Source organism: Nothobranchius furzeri, chromosome 16, assembly GCF_043380555.1.
Source record: "Nothobranchius furzeri strain GRZ-AD chromosome 16, NfurGRZ-RIMD1, whole genome shotgun sequence".
Classification (NCBI taxonomy): Eukaryota; Metazoa; Chordata; class Actinopteri; order Cyprinodontiformes; family Nothobranchiidae; genus Nothobranchius; species Nothobranchius furzeri.
This window is the reverse complement of record NC_091756.1, coordinates 60,494,081-60,511,781: the sequence shown is the minus strand read 5'-3', so window position 1 is coordinate 60,511,781 and position 17,701 is coordinate 60,494,081. Positions and strand designations below refer to the sequence as shown.

At 43.5% G+C, this 17,701-nt stretch overlaps 1 protein-coding gene across 2 annotated transcripts in view; it reads right to left on the bottom strand.

Moving 5' to 3' along the window:
* Positions 1–1,967: 1,967 nt before the first annotated feature.
* The window catches only part of sned1 (sushi, nidogen and EGF-like domains 1), a 63,636-nt gene continuing 47,902 nt past the window's right edge, over positions 1,968–17,701 (bottom strand). The window contains exons 22-31 of one of the 2 annotated variants that reach the window (XM_054749660.2): positions 16,739–16,851; positions 14,525–14,803; positions 14,261–14,402; positions 13,907–13,989; positions 9,618–9,716; positions 9,295–9,411; positions 4,753–4,840; positions 4,573–4,652; positions 4,459–4,486; positions 1,968–2,588 (exon numbers count right to left, since the gene is read on the bottom strand). In XM_054749660.2, coding sequence (XP_054605635.2) covers positions 4,461–4,486; positions 4,573–4,652; positions 4,753–4,840; positions 9,295–9,411; positions 9,618–9,716; positions 13,907–13,989; positions 14,261–14,402; positions 14,525–14,803; positions 16,739–16,851 — 1,027 coding nt within the window. In that variant the 3' untranslated portion in view covers positions 1,968–2,588; positions 4,459–4,460. Of the gene's footprint in view, positions 2,589–4,458; positions 4,487–4,572; positions 4,653–4,750; positions 4,841–9,294; positions 9,412–9,617; positions 9,717–13,906; positions 13,990–14,260; positions 14,403–14,524; positions 14,804–16,738; positions 16,852–17,701 lie in introns of those variants that run through there. The other variant, XM_070545877.1, reaches the window with a different exon arrangement.

Below are 17,701 nucleotides of genomic sequence, written 5' to 3'. Positions count from 1 at the left end.
GAAACTAACCGTTAGCATTAGCAACTCCGCCACACAGCAGAACTCCTCCAGGCTTGTGTTATTTGTGGAGGTAAAACATCAAAATTACAAATCAAGTGTAGAGTGAGTTTTCTAAGCAAAATCTCTGGAAAATCTGTAAAATCATGTAAAATAATCATGGTTATCTTTGCAGCTACCATCTGAGCAAACTCACCACAAAATGGTGATCAGATGGTTGCTCTGCTCCTCTCTTTACCTGAGGGTCAGAGCATTCAGCCACAGGTAATGATGCAATCACCAATCAGATCATCAACCTGTGGCCATCCAAGATTGTTGTTAGACATCTAAATGTTTAAATGTTGTTTGTTTTGGCAAAATTGCAGCCTGCACAGAAGTTGAAAACTAGAACAACACAAATAATGCATGCTGTTTCTCCCTTTCATTCCTTCGGGCCACCCTGTTATTGCCAACACGAGCATCAAGGTCTCCAGCAGGAACAACACGTTTCTTTTGGGGGTGTCATCTGTCATTGCAGGGCCTCCAAAATGGGGGTTTATTGCACAAGTGCAAACCACAGTCATGAGCTGTTCCACAACCCAAAAGCACAGGTCAGATGAGAGTTTGGGGTTGTCATCCTCATCATTTGCCTCTCATTTGGACCAACTCAAGCAAAGAAGAAAGTCCAACCACTCTCATCAACTTGGGCTTCAGAGCCAGTACTTTAATAAGGCGAGCCTTCCAATACCTATTCTGTATCGCTCAATCTCTTCCACAAGCGCCAGATTTTTACCCGCTAGACAAGTGGTGTTCCTTGTTCCAGTTGCCAGTTTTTGTGACAGATGATTGGACCATTAAAGCTACGACTCTGGGCTTAAAAAAGTTCCCCATAGCACCAATCCTTTCATGCTCCTTCAAGTGGTTCCACTGGAGAAAATGTGTAACTGGTTCATACTGGGCCTGTCTTAGGCCCTGTCCACACGTAGCCGGGGATCTGCCAAAACGTAGATATTTTTCTACGTTTTGGCCTGTCATCCACACAAAAACGGAGATTTTTCACACGAAAACGGATCTTTTTAAAGACTCCGGCCAAAGTGAAGATCTGCGTTTTCTCCGTTTTGGGTGTCTGCGTGGGGACAGACCAAACCGGAGTTTTAAGGTCCGCAACGTCACTTTCCGCCACAAAAAAATGCTGACATCACGTGTGCGACCTGTGTTTACACTAGCCGACAGCATGGATGCCCTCAGAGCTGCGCTCGCTTTATCAATCGTCCAAGCGCTTTTTGCTTGTTTGTTTTTGCAAGCGGAATTACTGCTCCTTGCGGAAGACCACAGACGAAGGACGAGGTTAAGAACGGGGGAAGTACTGCCCCCTACAGGTCTGGCATGTCCTTAACAACGTATTTATCCGGGTACGTGTGGACAGTTTTTTTTAAAAACGAGGTGGTGTGGATGCAAGTTTTTGGAGGGGCGGATATTTGTTTTTTAAAAAAACGGCTACATGTGGACTAGGCCTCAGCCCCGAGGGGAAAAGCCCAGCCACCAAATGCTCACTGACCGGCCGACCCTAAACACAGGCCTGACTCCATGACAGGTCTACCTCCTCAGGCTAGATATTTAGGTTCTCTGGAGCCTTATCCACGAATGATCCTTTGACGAGCTTTTTGTCGGACCATATTTTCCATGGGAGACCCCACTAGTGTGTGCTTTCTAACCATCAGCTACACTGCATCATGCACATGGACTCCAGTTCAAGTGCTGCTCTTTACTTTCAAGCTCTTTGGCCTCCACTATGTGATTTATGCACTCAGCAATTCACTGCAACATAAACACACAGTAAATTTGTCCTTGTAACATTTATTCCTGAAAAAAAAAACATTCTCATGATCATGGATCTTTTTTCTTGTTTTTTTCCATGATCATAGATTAAATTTGAAGAATAAACGGAAAGAAATCACAAAAATATATAAAAACAAAAGCACACCAGAAAATAAAAGTATTTTATCATTTTTATTATTAAAATATTCACCTACAAAATGACCTATAAACACTATTTACAGAGTAGCAAGCAGTGATGTGTGCTAAGACACAGAGTAAGATATTTTACTCCGAACACTTTGCCCCATCATCGGAGCATGAGATCAATTCATGGGCTGTGGAGTTGGTATTATTATTATTATTAATATTATTTCATTTACTTCAAAAGGAGAAACAACAGGGACTCTAAGTGCATTACAACAATTTCCCTGAGGGGACAAACCACAAAAAGAAGCCTCTCCTGATGTGTCAGCATGGACATGAAAATGAGGTATATAATGTCTCTTATGCTGCGTTTGTAATATTTGCTCAAAACCAGCAACATTCTGGTTGATGTGGCTCATTTGTCCTTTCATTGCTTACATGAAGCACAGAGCTTCATACGACTCTGAGGAGGAAGCGTTCAGATTCAGCCAGGACTGTTTCTGATGTGTTACAGTGGGTCTTGACAGGGTTTCTCAGCACAAAAATTATCTCAGTCCGTTGTTTCAAGTAGATTATATACACCACAAATTAAGAAAGGAGTTTTTTTTACATGCCAGTGATGACAGTCTTTATTTCAGCATCCAGATGCACTAGAAAATGTGAAAAAAAAAATTAATCAGGTATTTGAACTAACAGTTGAAAACGATGTTAATTTTATAACAGGAGTTTCTAACTGGTTCTAGGAACAGTTAACCCCTACTTCACACTGGAGGCATCAGCGGCGCGGAACGGTTTACTTGCAAGTTTTGCCGCATGCCAGTACACGGGCGAATCTCAGCCACTCCGCAGCTTCTCCACCGTGTTCCTCACTGGACTCGTGAGATCACAGAATCCTTGTGAGACTTAAAAGGTCACGGTTCGTTCATACCAGGGTTTCTCAACCTTTTTCAGCTACCCCCCCCCCCCCCCCCCCCCATCATGCTGAAACCCCTCACTGCCCACCAATGTCCCCTGCAGAGAAACGGAAAGTTTTTTTTATACAAAAATCATAAAAAAAACCAATTCTGCCTTGAGTTTGAAACATTTTCATACAAATATGTCATAAAAAAGTATCATATTAAAGTGTTTTTAGCTATTAGCAACAAGATATTGTAGGAAGCTAATAATCCTCGGTCCAGTAAATTCGAGCTTGGAGCAAACATACTGCTAATGCTACCTCTCTTAGAGTCTCTCTTTATTTACCTGAAAACAGTTCGGTTCATTTGAAGCTTTGTCTGGATGCATTTTGGACAAGTGCTCCTTAAGCCGGGAGGGTTTCGTTGCTTCGTTTGAAAAAACGTGTTCACAAAGCAGGCACATGGGGAGTTGTGGATTCGTGGGTGAAGGAATAAATCCATACAGAAGGTAGTCCACATTGTTCTGTCAGCACTTCTTTTTATTCTGAGCCATTGTCTGTTATGAATGTCCTGTATCGCTAGCGCCCACCATTAGCATCTCAGCGCCCCGCCTTCAGTGGCAAAAAACTTTAACCGCCCCCTTATATAGTCTGAATAACCACTGGGGGGCGCTACAGCCCCCGTTGAGAAACCCTGGTTTATGCCATCTGCCGCCATTAAACCAAAAACAAGGAAATTAAGTTCGATTTTGCTGTTTGTCACAGTGTCACAGTTTCTCTCCGCTGTCAGGATTGAAGCCATAAAAACACACCACTGCAGTTCTGGAACGATGCTGGGAGTAAGTAATTTGTTAGGTCACATGACGTAATCTTCATAGATATGAAATGTCATCTCTGCAATAGTCTTATTTAGAAAATTACCGGGGGTGGTTGTGGGCAGTACTGGGGACTTGCCGTTGTTGTCCCCAGGGCTCTGGCTGCTGCTGGTTGGGGCTCCCGAGGTAATCCTCTGCACCTCTCGGGAGGGGGGTTGGGGCTTCTCCGGCGGCTGTCCCCTGGGGTCCCAGCACTCCAGGGAGACCCTTGGATCTCTGGGGCTTGGAACTACATCTTCCGTATGTCTTTGGGGGTAGGTCTGTGGCCCCTCACACTCACTACTGGACACTTCTATAGAGAAACCTTACATATACAGGCCTCCTGCAAGAGGAAAACTGTACGGCTTGTCTTCGGCATTCAGACATCAATTCTGGTTGGTTCACAGTCGAACAGGAGACGGTAAAAAAAAAAAGAAAAAAGAAAAGAAAATTACCGGGGGGTTTTAAACCGAAACCGTGTGTGATTTCCTGTCTAGCTCAATGTTAACTGCGGAAATTGACACGTCCCAGAAGCGGCTCACGCCAAAAACCGTGGCAAGCCACTTCTGGGACGTGCCAGAAAATGTCTGCCTTGCGGCTGGTTTGAACTACCCCCATAGACTACAGCAGTGCCATTCCACGCCGCTGATGCTTCCAGTGTGAAGTAACGGTAAGATACTGCCAAAAACCACCTCTGGTAGAGGACCAGAGCTAGATTGGAAAGTGGGATCATCAATGCGGAATATGTTATGTTTAATCAGGAAAACCAACCTTTACTGTTGTCTGGTTCTTCTTCTGGCTGTTAGGAAAGAAAAATGTTGATGTTAAAAGAACTAAATAGTTTAATTTGCTGGAGACAACCCAGTCAGTATGCACTCAGATTACTTTGACTTTTCTTGGGGAGCACTGGTTCACAAATCTCTCGATAGCAAACATCCTGTTGTATTTTATAGGTCCTTTTATACCTGCAGACATGGAAACAAAATGACATTTTGGTTCACCAAATTACCAAACATTCATCAAAACTACAAGAGTGCAAAGCCAAGATGACCCAAACAAACTCACAGGTAGTGGCACACTCCACCCTCCCAGACAGGTACACTTTTGGTTTCAGAATAGAGACGGGTACATGAGTGTGGTACTCGCTGGCACACTGCAAAAACAACAACCATACACCAATGGTTATGAGTGTTTTCATCAAGGAAAACCCTGTCGGAGAGTTTGGAAGTCTTGGATGGAACTGGGACTTCTCTCACCGATGAATGGTTTCAGGAGAAGCGTGAATAACGAGACTCCAGTGTGGGAGGATGTTTTTGCTTTTTAACATGTTCTAAAACGAGACGTCAGTCTAATGTTTCTACCCTTTTAAACAGAAAATGTACTTTATGAAGAATGATATGAGTGATAACTAGAAACCATTATATGAATTCTGAAAATCAAACATTTGGAAACTAGAAATCTTAATGGAATTAAACACAAAACCAAGTTTTTTCCACCCCATTTTTACAACTTCCTAATCTACAGCCATGGGTAAATGTTAAGAGAATGAGACGTGTTGATTTTTTAGATCTAATGGCAAATGTTTGTATGGCGACTGAAATATAACATAATTTAATATGTTTTAAAGAAAGAAAGAAAACAATCTATTCGACATTGTGACATCATAATGTACCAGCAAACGTCATAGTGTACTTCTTAGCCAATAGCGATGGCAGATTTAAATTTAAATGCAGTTCAGAGTATTTACCTGAAGATGGTGCAGTATTGAAAGTTTTGGGCAGAATATTAAATTTTTAACTAAGATGTACTAAAATGCCAAATTATTGACTACGCATGTCTACAGCATGAGTAGACACCCATTTGTATAGTTTATCAGAAATAAAGTAGTTTTGGGGGTGACTTGCACTTTAAATAATGCCTAGAACCCAAAAAGGTGTTTTGTCTATGAGAGGTTCATGATCTCTGTCCAGTTTTTCTGAAGTTTCTGAGTTTAATTGGCAGAAATGGTTGGATTTTATCTTCAGGAGCTCTCAAAAACCGAGCCAGAATTTGATTGTGATTTCACAGACTGTTAGGAAGAAGAAGAAAATATCGTTTCTATAGCGCCTCTCGATAAAAATCACGAGGCGCTTCACAAAAACAAAAAATGTAAAAATGTAAAAAATAATTTAGAAAATGGTTAAAAATATTTTTAAAATGAGCAAAAAATAGTTAATTGTGATTAAAAAAATGTTAAGAAAGAGAGAGAGTGAACAGGAAAGAGGGAAATCAGTGGATCCTGAGGAAGGTGGAATAGGTGGGGAGAGCAGAATAAAGAGAGAGTGGTGAAGAAGGTCATACAAAAGCCAGCTTGAACAGGTGAGTCTTCAGCTGCTTTTTAAAGGAGACCACTGAGTCCACTGATCTCAGGCTCAGGGGGAGAAAGGTCCAGAGTCTGGGGGCCACAGCAGCAAATGATCTGTCACCTTTGACCTTTAGCCTGGTGCTACACAACCAGTAGGCTTTGATCACTGGACCTCAGGGACCTGCTGGGGGTGTAGGGATTGAGAAGATCACCAATGTTTGTTTGTTTGTTTGTTTGTTTATTAAGATCCCCATTAGCCACTGTTAAAACAGTTGCTATTCTTCCTGGGGTCATAACATCATCCCCCCCCAAAGAAACATCATTCATGCATCAACACTGGGCTCACAAACAAACAATCACTGTACAATATAAATCTCCTCTATAAGAGCACACCACATTCCACCCAACACAGCACCAAAATAACACACATTTCCCGTAACATTAAACGCAAATTACTCCACACATACTGGACAACAAAACATAAAATGAATAAAAACATAAAAGATTAGGATTAAAGTCCCATTTAGTCATCACACACACACACACAGGTGTGTGGTGAAATTTATTCTCCGCATTTGACCCATCCCCTGGGGGAGCGGTGAGCTGCAGACGAGCCACGCTCGGGAACTATTTGGTGGTTTAACCCCCCAATCCAACCCCTTAATGCTGAGTGTCAAGCAGGGAGGCACTGGGTCCCATTTTTTCAAGGTCTTTGGTATGACCCGACCAGGAATCGAACCCCTGATCTCCCGATCTCAGGGCGGACACTCTACCACTAGGCCACTGAGTCAGTAAACTCATCTTCCTCAAACTCGTGTACAAAGAGTATAAATAAACATCCGCAACCTCCCACAAAAATCACTCCTTTGTAGCTGACCCCTCGAGAACTGTGGTAAACTATTCCATTCCACCGCAGCTCTATACAACACTGACCTGTGTAGAAAATTAGTTCGACTAACTAGCAACAAAAAGCAGCCATCAGCTTGACGCGTAGCATGTTGGTGAACATCTCTAAAAAATGTCAACTGATTTAAAAAAATGTCTGGTGTCTGTATTTATAACATTCCTAATAAATTTTATAAGTAAGTACTTTCTTCTACTCCTTACACCCATCCATGCTAGAGCAGTACGCAGGTCCTCACAACTCCTTCTTAAAGAACAATTTAAGACTAATCTAGCAGCCTTATTTTGTGCGACCTGTAACTTACTTAAGTTTGCTTCCGTAGTAGCAGCCCAACTTACTGCACAATAGTCCAAGTGACTCAGAACAATAGCTTCAACTAATACTACATTTTCTACCAGTCCTCATGTTATTTCCCATTTTAATTAAAATCTGTTTCACTTGATTATTCCAACTTAGCGTTAAACCCAGTAACCTAACTTCTCTAACCTGCTCAATTGGCCTTTCCCTTAGACATAAATTCAATACAGGTTCTCTCAACAAATGAGGTGATCCCATCACCATAATGTAAGATGGTGCTTGTCCATGTAAGACCCTATAGACCAGAACCAGGATCTTGAAATGAACCCTGAAGTTGACTGGCAGCCAGTGAAGCTGGAGGAGAAGCGGGGTGATGTGGGTGTGTTTGGAGGACTTGGTCAGAAGCCGAGCACAGGCGTTCTGAACCACCTGTAGACGGTTCAGGGAGGTTCTGCTCAGACACGTGAAAAGAGAGTTACAGTAGTCTAAGCGTGAGGAGATGAAGGTGTGGAGAACTGTCTCAAGTTCAGAGCGGGACAGAATGGGACTCAGCTTAGCAACGTTCCTGAGATGGAAGAAGGAAGAGCCAACAAGAGAAATTTTGCATTCACATCTACATTAATCAAAATCTAAAACTCAATATTTGCGGAGTTGATCCTTTTTCTAGAACTCTGCAGTTCACCCTGTTATGCTGTCAACCAACTTCTGGTCCAAATCTTGACCAACGACAACTCATTCTTCGTAATCCATGCTTGGAATTTGTCAGAAGTTGTATTTTCTAGTTAGTCGTCTCTTCTCAGTTTTCTCAAATGGGACTGTGGCATATCCTGGACGTGGAACCAAAATAGTGATGCTTTATTCCTCGATTCCCTTAGTTCTGATTTGATCTTTATGACACATTGATCTGTCATGCTGGAAAAGACGTTGCTCACCACCAACCTGTTCTTGGACTGCTGGCCGTAGTTCCTCTGGGAGGATGTTTAGGCATCATTCTTTATTCATGGTTGTGTTCTGAGGTTGAGCTGTCAGTGAGTTAACTCACTCAGCTGTGTAGCAACCCCCTTAAATGAATGGTCTCAGGATGCACAGGATGGATGGAAGCTCTAACCTTACTTTCTCCTGAAAATCATTTTTCCAGATGCCAACAAAGGGGAGTCATCAGAGGAAATGACTTCCTGGCAGTCCTTAGCAGTCCAAAATCAGACCTTTAGCTGAATATCAATCTGTTTCTGAAGTTTTTCATGGAGAAAAGTGGCTTCTTTGCTGATCTTCTTCACACCAGACCCACTCATGCGTTCATGTCTAAGGAGCTTGAAAGAAAAGCGTCTGGACTTCTTTGAGTTGCTTGAAGACGTTTCACCTCTCATCCGAGAGGCTTCTTCAGTTCTAAGGTCAAATGGTGGAGAGTCCCAGATTCAAACCCAGTGGGAGTTTCCCCCCGAAGAGGGAACAAAAGACCCCCTGATGATCTTCTACATAAACACATGAGCCCAGGTGGGAGGGTGGGTGTGGGTCCTATTCAGCCAGAGTTTCGGGTGAGCTCTTCAAGCAACTTGAAGAAGTCCAGACGCTTTTCTTTCAAGCTCCTTAGACTACAATGACCTGGATGACTGAGAACCTTCACAGACATCATGCCTTCATGCTGCAATTCCTGAGCTGGGGAAGCTCAGCTGATTGTATTGTAAAGTGCCTTGGGGGGTTCCAGGACTTCAGAAGGTGCTATATCAAATACAGGCCATCTACCATTTGGAGTGGCTAATCTACAAAAGCAAAGGAGAAACATGGAAGTGGCGTCCCTAACAACATTAAATCAGGCAACAGTTTGCATGACTTAAGCTTGGCTGCAGGTGTTGTCGTCCTCGGATTAGTAACGAGCAGAAAAAGCTGAAAGTGTGGACATTTTTGTGAAAGACGCATGTTTACAGCTAATCTGATGAAAACACAAACATAAAAAGAGAAGCAACACTTTGGTGTATTTGTTTAAAATCAGCTACATTGTTTGAATCCTTCTGTAAGTGTGTGTGTGTGTGTGGACTTTAAGATGAGACGCATATAAACTTACACAGTTCACACTGTCTGCCTTTAAATCCTGCTGCACAGCTGCAGATGAAGGCGTCTCCTTCGCTCACACACGTGCCCCCGTTCTGGCAGGAGCGACCGCGGCAGTCTTGGGACAACTCTAAAGACAGCAGCTGCCGTTAGCATCCTCACAACAGCGTTAGCTGGACTCAGGTTTCAGGCTCACTAGTTCATATTATCCACAGCTGATAGCATGTGTTGATAGCCGCCACTACCCACACTCATCTCACGAACAAGAGTCAAACTAGCTGACATTATTTATATGCCTTGCGTTAAAAAAAGTATTTCGAACAGTAAAATACCTACCAGACTGTGATTTAGAGCCTTTTTCTTCCATTTCAAGTGCAAGGCTAATTTTGTTTGTCGTTTCCTCCAGCTTCTCTAATCTGATAGGTGGATCAGGCTCTGCAGGGAAAACATTTCCTGTTATGTGTGATTGTGAAACGGCAAAATAAATACCATGTCATGATGACTCCAGTGGAATTTGGACGTTGCACTGAGACACTGCGTACGTTCCTCAGCATAAAAAACAACAGGCCATGTGAACAAAACAGTCTTACACAGGAAGCAACATCTCAAAGGAGATTTAGATTCAGCTGGGTGTACAGACGACATCTCTGGAGTGAAACATGTAGGGTATAAAACAGTCTTGTGACCGTTGAACATCCTAATATTGCCATTTTATCAGCAATTCTGAAGCTGTTAGAAGCATATAATCCACTGAATGGGATCTCATGGAACAACCACCAGTATTTGATCCAGATAAGTTCAGTTTTTATGACCACATAATGAACAAACATTGGTGACCGATGGTTGGACACACAGTACTGTGCAAGAGTTTTAGGCAGGGCTTATTTAAAAAAATGCTGCAAAGAATGCTTTCAGAAATATAAATAATGTGTTTTTTTAAATAAATTCACAAAATGCAAAGCAGCCCAAGTCATAAAGTCCTGTGTTCAGCATAAAGAACAAGAAATCCTGGAAGTGATGGTCTGGCCCCCACAGAGCCCTGATCTCATCATCATGGAGCGTGTCTGGGATTAGACGAAGAGACAGAAGGATGTGAGGAAGCCTACATCCACAGGAGATCTGAGGATGGTTCTCAGAGACGTTTGGAACAACCTACAGACCCAGTTCCTTCAGCAGCTCTGTTCAAGCACAGCCAGAAGAAATGATGCAGAGGGCACTCACACCAGATATTCAGTTTCTCTTATGTTCATTCTCTGTTTTTGCTGATTGGTGAACGTAAATGGTTAACTCTTGGGTTTTTGAAAGCGTTCATTGTCTACAACATTTTTCCACACCTGCCTAAATCCACTTATTTTAAATTAAATGGTTTATCATATCAGAATCTTATAAAACAATCTCCAAGCTTCTGAAATCATTGAAATCTAACCTCAGTTGAGCAAAAACACAACAAACTGCACCTTGTGGGTGTTTATTAAACAAAAACAAAATGGAAAAACGGTTTGTGGTAACCTAAGACCACCACAAGTTTGTAAAACCACTTTTAGCACTGGCAACACAAATATTTCAGTTTGACTTTACGAGTCTCTCAAATTTTTGAAAACTAATTTGCTCCGCTATTATTTTCAATGCTGCTTCAGTTCATTAAGTTTTGTGAGGATTTGTTCCTGCGCAGCTCTTCCGTTCCTACCAAACAGGTTGAGGACTGGACTGATCCACCTTGATTCTTTCCTTTTTCAGACATTCAGACATTCTGTTGCATGGGTGGAACTGGAAAAATGAGAAAATGGTGCAAAAGTCCATTCATGTCATTAATCCCACTTAGGCCATCTAGAGGCTCAGGAACCCTTTTGCAGGTGTTTTGGGTCCATTAGCTGATTAAAATGCGACACTTCTGGGCCATTCCCATCTGTACCGGGTCGGCCCGGGCCAGGTAGCGTAGGTTGTTTAAGCCCCATTCCCACCTGTACCGGGTCGGCCCGGGCCGGGTAGCATAGGTTGTTTACATATCTGGGTGGCCTGGAATTTTCCCGGGCCAACCAAGGCTCATTCTCGGCCCTCTTCCCGAGGGGTACTGCTTCAGGCCGACCAGGGCCAACACACCCACTGCTGACAGCAAATTCACACCTTCCATTAGAGCAAGCCTCTGATTGGTGGGTAGAATCAACCCATTCACACCTTCCATTAGAGCAAGCCTCTGATTGGTGGGTAGAATCAGCCCACATGGGCTTAAGGCAAGGATGTGTGGAATCAACCGGGCCAGGCTGGGGCCGACTGGGGCTACCCGGCCCGGGCCGACCCGGTACAGGTGGGAATGGGGCTTTACATATCTGGTTGGCCTGGTATTTTTCCGGGCCAACCAAGGCTCATTCTCAGCCCTCTTCTCGAGGGGGTCTGCTTCAGGCCGACCAGGGCCAACACACCCACTGCTGACAGCAAATTCACACCTTCCATTAGAGCAAGCCTCTGATTGGCGGGTAGAATCAGCCCACATGGGCTTAAGACAAGGATGTGTGGAATCAACCGGGCCAGGCTGGGGCTGACTGGGGCTACCCGGCCCGGGCCGACCCGGTACAGATGGGAATGACCCATAAGAGTCTGGAAAACGGGGCCATTTCACAATATTCTGATTGTCTGAGATTTTGAATGTGGAGTTTTCAGCTGTAAGCCATCATCATCATTACCATCATCATCTACACTATTATAACAAACAAAGGCTTGAAATGTGGCTTTGCTTGTAATGAGCCCATCTCTTATGTTAGTTTCACCTTTTAAGTAGAATTACTGAAATAAATTCTCTTTTGCACCACATTTTATTTTATTTGTTGATCTGCTGCTGTTTGGGATCATTGTTCTGTTTAATGGCCCGATTTGGTCCAAGCTTCAGCTTTCACACAGGTGGCAACGTATTTGACCTTGAGCCAACTGACAGGTTCATGGTGGAAGCAATGGCTGCACGGTGACCAAATCATCAGCCACCATGCTTACAGCCTGTGTGAGATGCTAGAGTTGATGTGCTGTGTTATGTTATCCAAACACAGTGCTGTATATCACGAGTTAACATGTCTACTTTGGTCTTCTCTGTTCAAAGGACCTTGTTCCAGAGGTCTTTATCACCCTTGCCATATTCTTCTTAGAGAATTTCATCCTACAAACCTTCCAAACAAGTCATTCCTCTTTCTATTTTTTCTGTCATGAATGTTAACCGCTAACTAAACCTGTAGACTCTGAGACTGAGGCCTAGTCCACACGTAGCCGGGTTTTTTTAAAACAAATATCCGCCCCTCCAAAAACTTGCATCGACACCACCGCGTTTAAAAAAAAACTCTGTCCACACGTACCCGGATAAATACGTTGTTAAGGACATGCCAGACCTGTAGGCGGCAGTACTTCCCCCGTTCTTAACCTCGTCCTTCGTCTGTGGTATTCAGCAAGGAACGTAATTCCGCTTGCAAAAACAAACAAGCAAAAAGCGCTTGGACAATTGATAAAGCGAGCGCAGCTCTGAGGGCTTCCATGCTGTCGGCTAGTGTAAACACAGGTCGCACACGTGATGTCAGCATTTTTTTTGTGGCGGAAAGTGACGTTGCGGACCTTAAAACTCCGGTTTTGTCTGTCCACACGCAGACACCCAAAACGGAGAAAAATGTCCGAAAACGGATCTTTTTAAAAACTCCGGCCAAAGTGAAGATCTGCGTTTTCTCCGTTTTGGGTGTCTGCGTGTGGACACACAAAACCGGAGTTTTAAGGTCCGCAACGTCACTTTCCGCCACAAAAAATACTGACATCACGTGTGCGACCTGTGTTTACACTAGCCAACAGCATGGATGCCCTCAGAGCTGCGCTCGCTTTATCAATCGTCCAAGCGCTTTTTGCTTGTTTGTTTTTGCAAGCGGAATTACTGCTCCTTGCGGAAGACCACAGACGAAGGACGAGGTTAAGAACGGGGGAAGTACTGCCGCCTACAGGTCTGGCATGTCCTTAACAACGTATTTATCCGGGTACGTGTGGACAGTTTTTTTTAAACGAGGTGGTGTGGATGCAAGATTTTGGAGGGGCGGATATTCGTTTTTAAAAAAACCCGGCTACGTGTGGACTAGGCCTCAGTCCTAGGGTTTTGCATAAACCAACGTAAGGGTGAACCTGCTAGTCTGTCCACTCGCGTGAAGATTCTCTCATCTTTCTTTCTACAGAAGGAATAACTCTAAAATGTTTGAGTTTGACCTTTTACTCGTCCCTTATAAATGGGCAGCGACAGTTACCTTTCTAGAGCCATTGCTGGCGTTTTTCCTCTACTCACCTGTGTAATCCAGAGCAGCACGGAGGCAAAACTTACAGAGGAGCTCACACTGATTATGGCCACTTACTCAGGCGGGTGTGACCAGCAGCTTCTGGGTGGCCGCAGCAACATTCTGCTCAGTTTTCACACCGATGTTTTAGATTTTGTATTACGTTTGTGAACATTTGAGGTAAGACTTTGAATACTTTTAGAACCTGGTGAGGCAGAATCATTTAAATTACGCCTTGAAATAGAAATGAGAGGGTGGGGTTTTTTACGTTATGACCGTATTGATAAAATTGGACTTGTTTTCGTTTGTCACGTAGCTTGTGACGTAACTTAAACATACTTGTGCGATGTCGAATGGCTTTCCGAGGCAAGTGAGTGAACTTGGCTGTTATCTTTCCTCTTCGGTCAACCAGTTCAGTATACCTGCACACAGCAACACCAGAAAAATTAGACAGTTTCTACAGTTCCATGCTGTAGTTCTTTTTTAAAACACAGAGCAGTTTTGTTTACCTGTTTTCCCGCTAGCGGGAAAACAGGTAAACAAAACTGCTCTGTGTTTTAAAAAAGAACTACAGCATGGAATTAGAGATACGACACAGCAAGAACACACCTAAGAATTTCTACAAATTCAAATATTATCAATGGCTTTGCTTCTTCTGTGCCTATTTTTGTGAGAGTTTTGAGCTTTAGACACCTGAGGGACTCGTATGAGGTCTCTGTTTCTATAGTTCCTCCCAGGTCTTGGGTGTAAGACGACTGAAGCACACGTCCACTCTGAGACCCCTGTCCTGCAACTGTGGGCCTCTCTTTCCTTCCTGGTCTGATCTGCATTGGCACTGTGTCATAAAAAAGTGATATTAGTGACGTCAGCACCATTAGTCAAGTAACTCCTTCGTGGGCAGATTTAACACACTTTGCTATGATGTGCAGCCACATCATGAGAGATTGTCACACTCACATGTGGTGAATGCTACGTGTCGTGGTTCGCTGTGAATTTGCTCCTGGCCTGCGTTTTTGACAGCCATGACAGCCACGTGGTAGTGATGTCCTGGCGTCAGCTCACGAAGCAAATATGATCCTAACTTCCCGTTGGGCAGGAAGCGACTCCTGGTGTTCAGCCCTCGGGTCACGTTGATCACAAAGCCATCCGGGATGCTCCTTAGTTGGCGGCTCCAGGTGATCAGCGCTGAGTTGGAGGTGACGGTTGACAGGGAGAGGTTCTGTGGGGGATGAGGTCCTGTGGGTAAAACATAGAGAAATAGTCAGATGGTTGGATCAATTTGCATACCGTAAATCCTCTAATACAGGCCCGGGCCTGTATTTGACTCAAGCTCATCAAGCTCCAGGCCTTTATTGGAAGGAGGACCAGAATTAGAGGCAGGCCTCTATTTCTATTTGAGCAAAATGAACTAATGGTTCGCTGGAGTTTTTGACAATTAAAATTGCGCCCACATTTTCTAAGTTAAACACATTTCTTTTAACAACGGTAGTTTCTGCTTCAGCCCTCTCCCCCCTCCCCTTGCTTCAGCCCTCTCCCCCCTCCCCCTGCTTCAGCCCTCTTCCCCCTCCCCCTGCTTCAGGCCTCTCCCCCCTCCCCCTGCGCAGCGGCCGCAAACTCACTGATGCGCCTGCAGCCTCTCGGAGTTCCTGCTGCTCTAAACATTAAAATAATTATTTCATTTTCTGTTCCTCACTTCTGATTACCTTCAATGGTGTCTGTTTGTTGCAACCAGCAGGTACAAAAACTAACTATTTTTCTGTCCTGTCTGTTTATTATCTTCCTGCATCTCCTCTCAATCCTAAAGAAAAACTGCTACCTGCGTTCATATATATTCACCTCATGAGTTACTTTTGAACTGCAGTTCTAAAAGATCTACCGACCTCAAAAACAGCGGAGTGCTCGCGGGCCACATCAGTTAGGTGCGTCACCGAGGACTAAACAGGTGATGCGCCCCGATCCACAGCAGCGAAACGCATCAGGCACAAATAAAAGAATAAAAGACAGAACACATAAAAGGAAATGAGCCGACATGAACGATCGCGTGTTAAATTAAATTTTGAGGTGGCGACACCTGATTTGATAATGTTACTGTGGCCGTGCTCAGGACGCAGATGTCTGGAGCGAGTCAACAATCAGAGCTTTGCATGCGCAAGCTGGTTAAGGTTAGGATGGGGGTGAGGGGAAGGTTAAATTGCAAGAGGGTAAAGGTCACAATTTGGTTAAATGTCCGTTTTACGGCGGGTGTCAGTACCGACGCTCTGGCACAGTGCGTTGCCTCCCGACGCGCAGGAGCTTGTCACCTGCTGACAGCAGACTGCTGTCTTTTCGGAGGACTGCATCTTGCCGGTCATTATCACGTGACAGCGACTAGTCGATGACAGGCATAACAAGTCACTATAGAGCGGTGAAGTCGACTAGTGACTAGTTCATACAACCCCTGCTACTGCTCCCCAGAGTGTTCTGCAGCATAATCAGCACGTTCTCTTTGAACTTGATATCAAATTTTCGCCTCCTCTTCGTCTCCGCCCGGTTAAAGTTACCCTCGCGGTCTATCACTGGCAAATCAAAAGTGAGACGGATGACACAACCGCCCCCCGTACTTGCTTGTTACCACATTCCACCCGGCCACAATAAAAAACCGGCCATTATTCACCTCCGCCGACTCCGACACCGGCCAAAATATGATACCCGGCCGTTAATTAAATACAGGCTAATATTAGAGGATTTACGGTATATACACAAAAACCACTTTATTAGGTGCACCTTTTCAACTGTTCATTGAAATAATAATCTAATCATCCAAACACATGGCATTTAGACATCTGGATGTGGTGATGACCATCTGTTTAAGTTTAAATTATAAAAATGGAGAAGTAAATTGGATTTAGTGACTTTGAACTCATTACACCTGCAGATCAACATCTCTGTGTTGACAAATCCCCATTTTTGTATTATTGTTAAAATCCATATCTTGTTTGAATATAAAGCATTACAAAGAACTGCAAAAGGGAACGTTCCAGTTTCTGATCAATTTAAATATTATTTACTGTGAGGACTTTTTAATTATTTTTTATGACGCACTCTGCAATATTGATTTTGAAAGCTGGCATTTATTCACCTAAATCACTATTAAAAATGTATTCTATCCACAATAATAATAATGTGACCTACTAGTCCAGAAGTGCAGAGGTCCAGCCGAGTGGCTGGTGGAGGGAAACTCGTCTGGTCTGAGTCCACTTTGGGTCAACACGTCCACTGTGTACATCTGAGCGGCCTGCAACAAACTTTATAACACGTGGAGGTAGACCAGGAGTTAGCTGCATCCGTCATGGTTTCTTTATGTTTTTTTTAAGTTAAACGCTTGCAAAGTTCTGACAACTTTGGCTAAATAAAACTGAAGAACTCGTCAATGTGAGTATTCAAGATTATCCAGAAGCTTTATTTGGAAAATATCTAGACAGACGTGAACAATACATATCCACAGAGACAATTTTACCATTTCTGAATTGTAGTTGAGGACTGGACAACGTCAGCTCGGTGGCTATAAATGCCCCATGTCCCAAGTTACTTTGATTGCACCCCATGGCAAGAGGAGCAAGGTATTTGTTCTTTGTTTCTGTTTGTTGCTCCTGATTGTCAGTGATTGTCTTTAATTTGTTTGTAAATTATGTATTTCAGTTTGCACGGTGTCCGGCACCAGGTGCTCGGTGATTGAGATGTGTGCATCTACAGCCTGACGAAAATAAAAGGTTACACCTGTCGAAGCTCTCCTCCTTATTTCTTTTGGATGCCAAGGGGCAGCAACAGAGTGAACATTAAAGAAGAAATTGAATAAAATTTCAAACACCTCTTTCTCTGCAGGCTGCAACACGATTAGGAGCCTGACTGATCCAGTCCAGCAGTAATAAAGCATCAGTTAGCAGGTCTACACAGGGCATCCCTGTATAAATAGTTTAGACTTGAACTGTACACTGAGGCATAATTCACTTTCTTGTCTTTAAAAAATGAATCTAACACCAAATAGAGTGAAGTTGTATGTACTTTATGAAGAATTAAAGCACTTCAAAACTTGTAAAAATTCTATTAAAATGCCAACGTTTTTAAGATTTGAGTGCACCCGTTAGATGTCCGCAA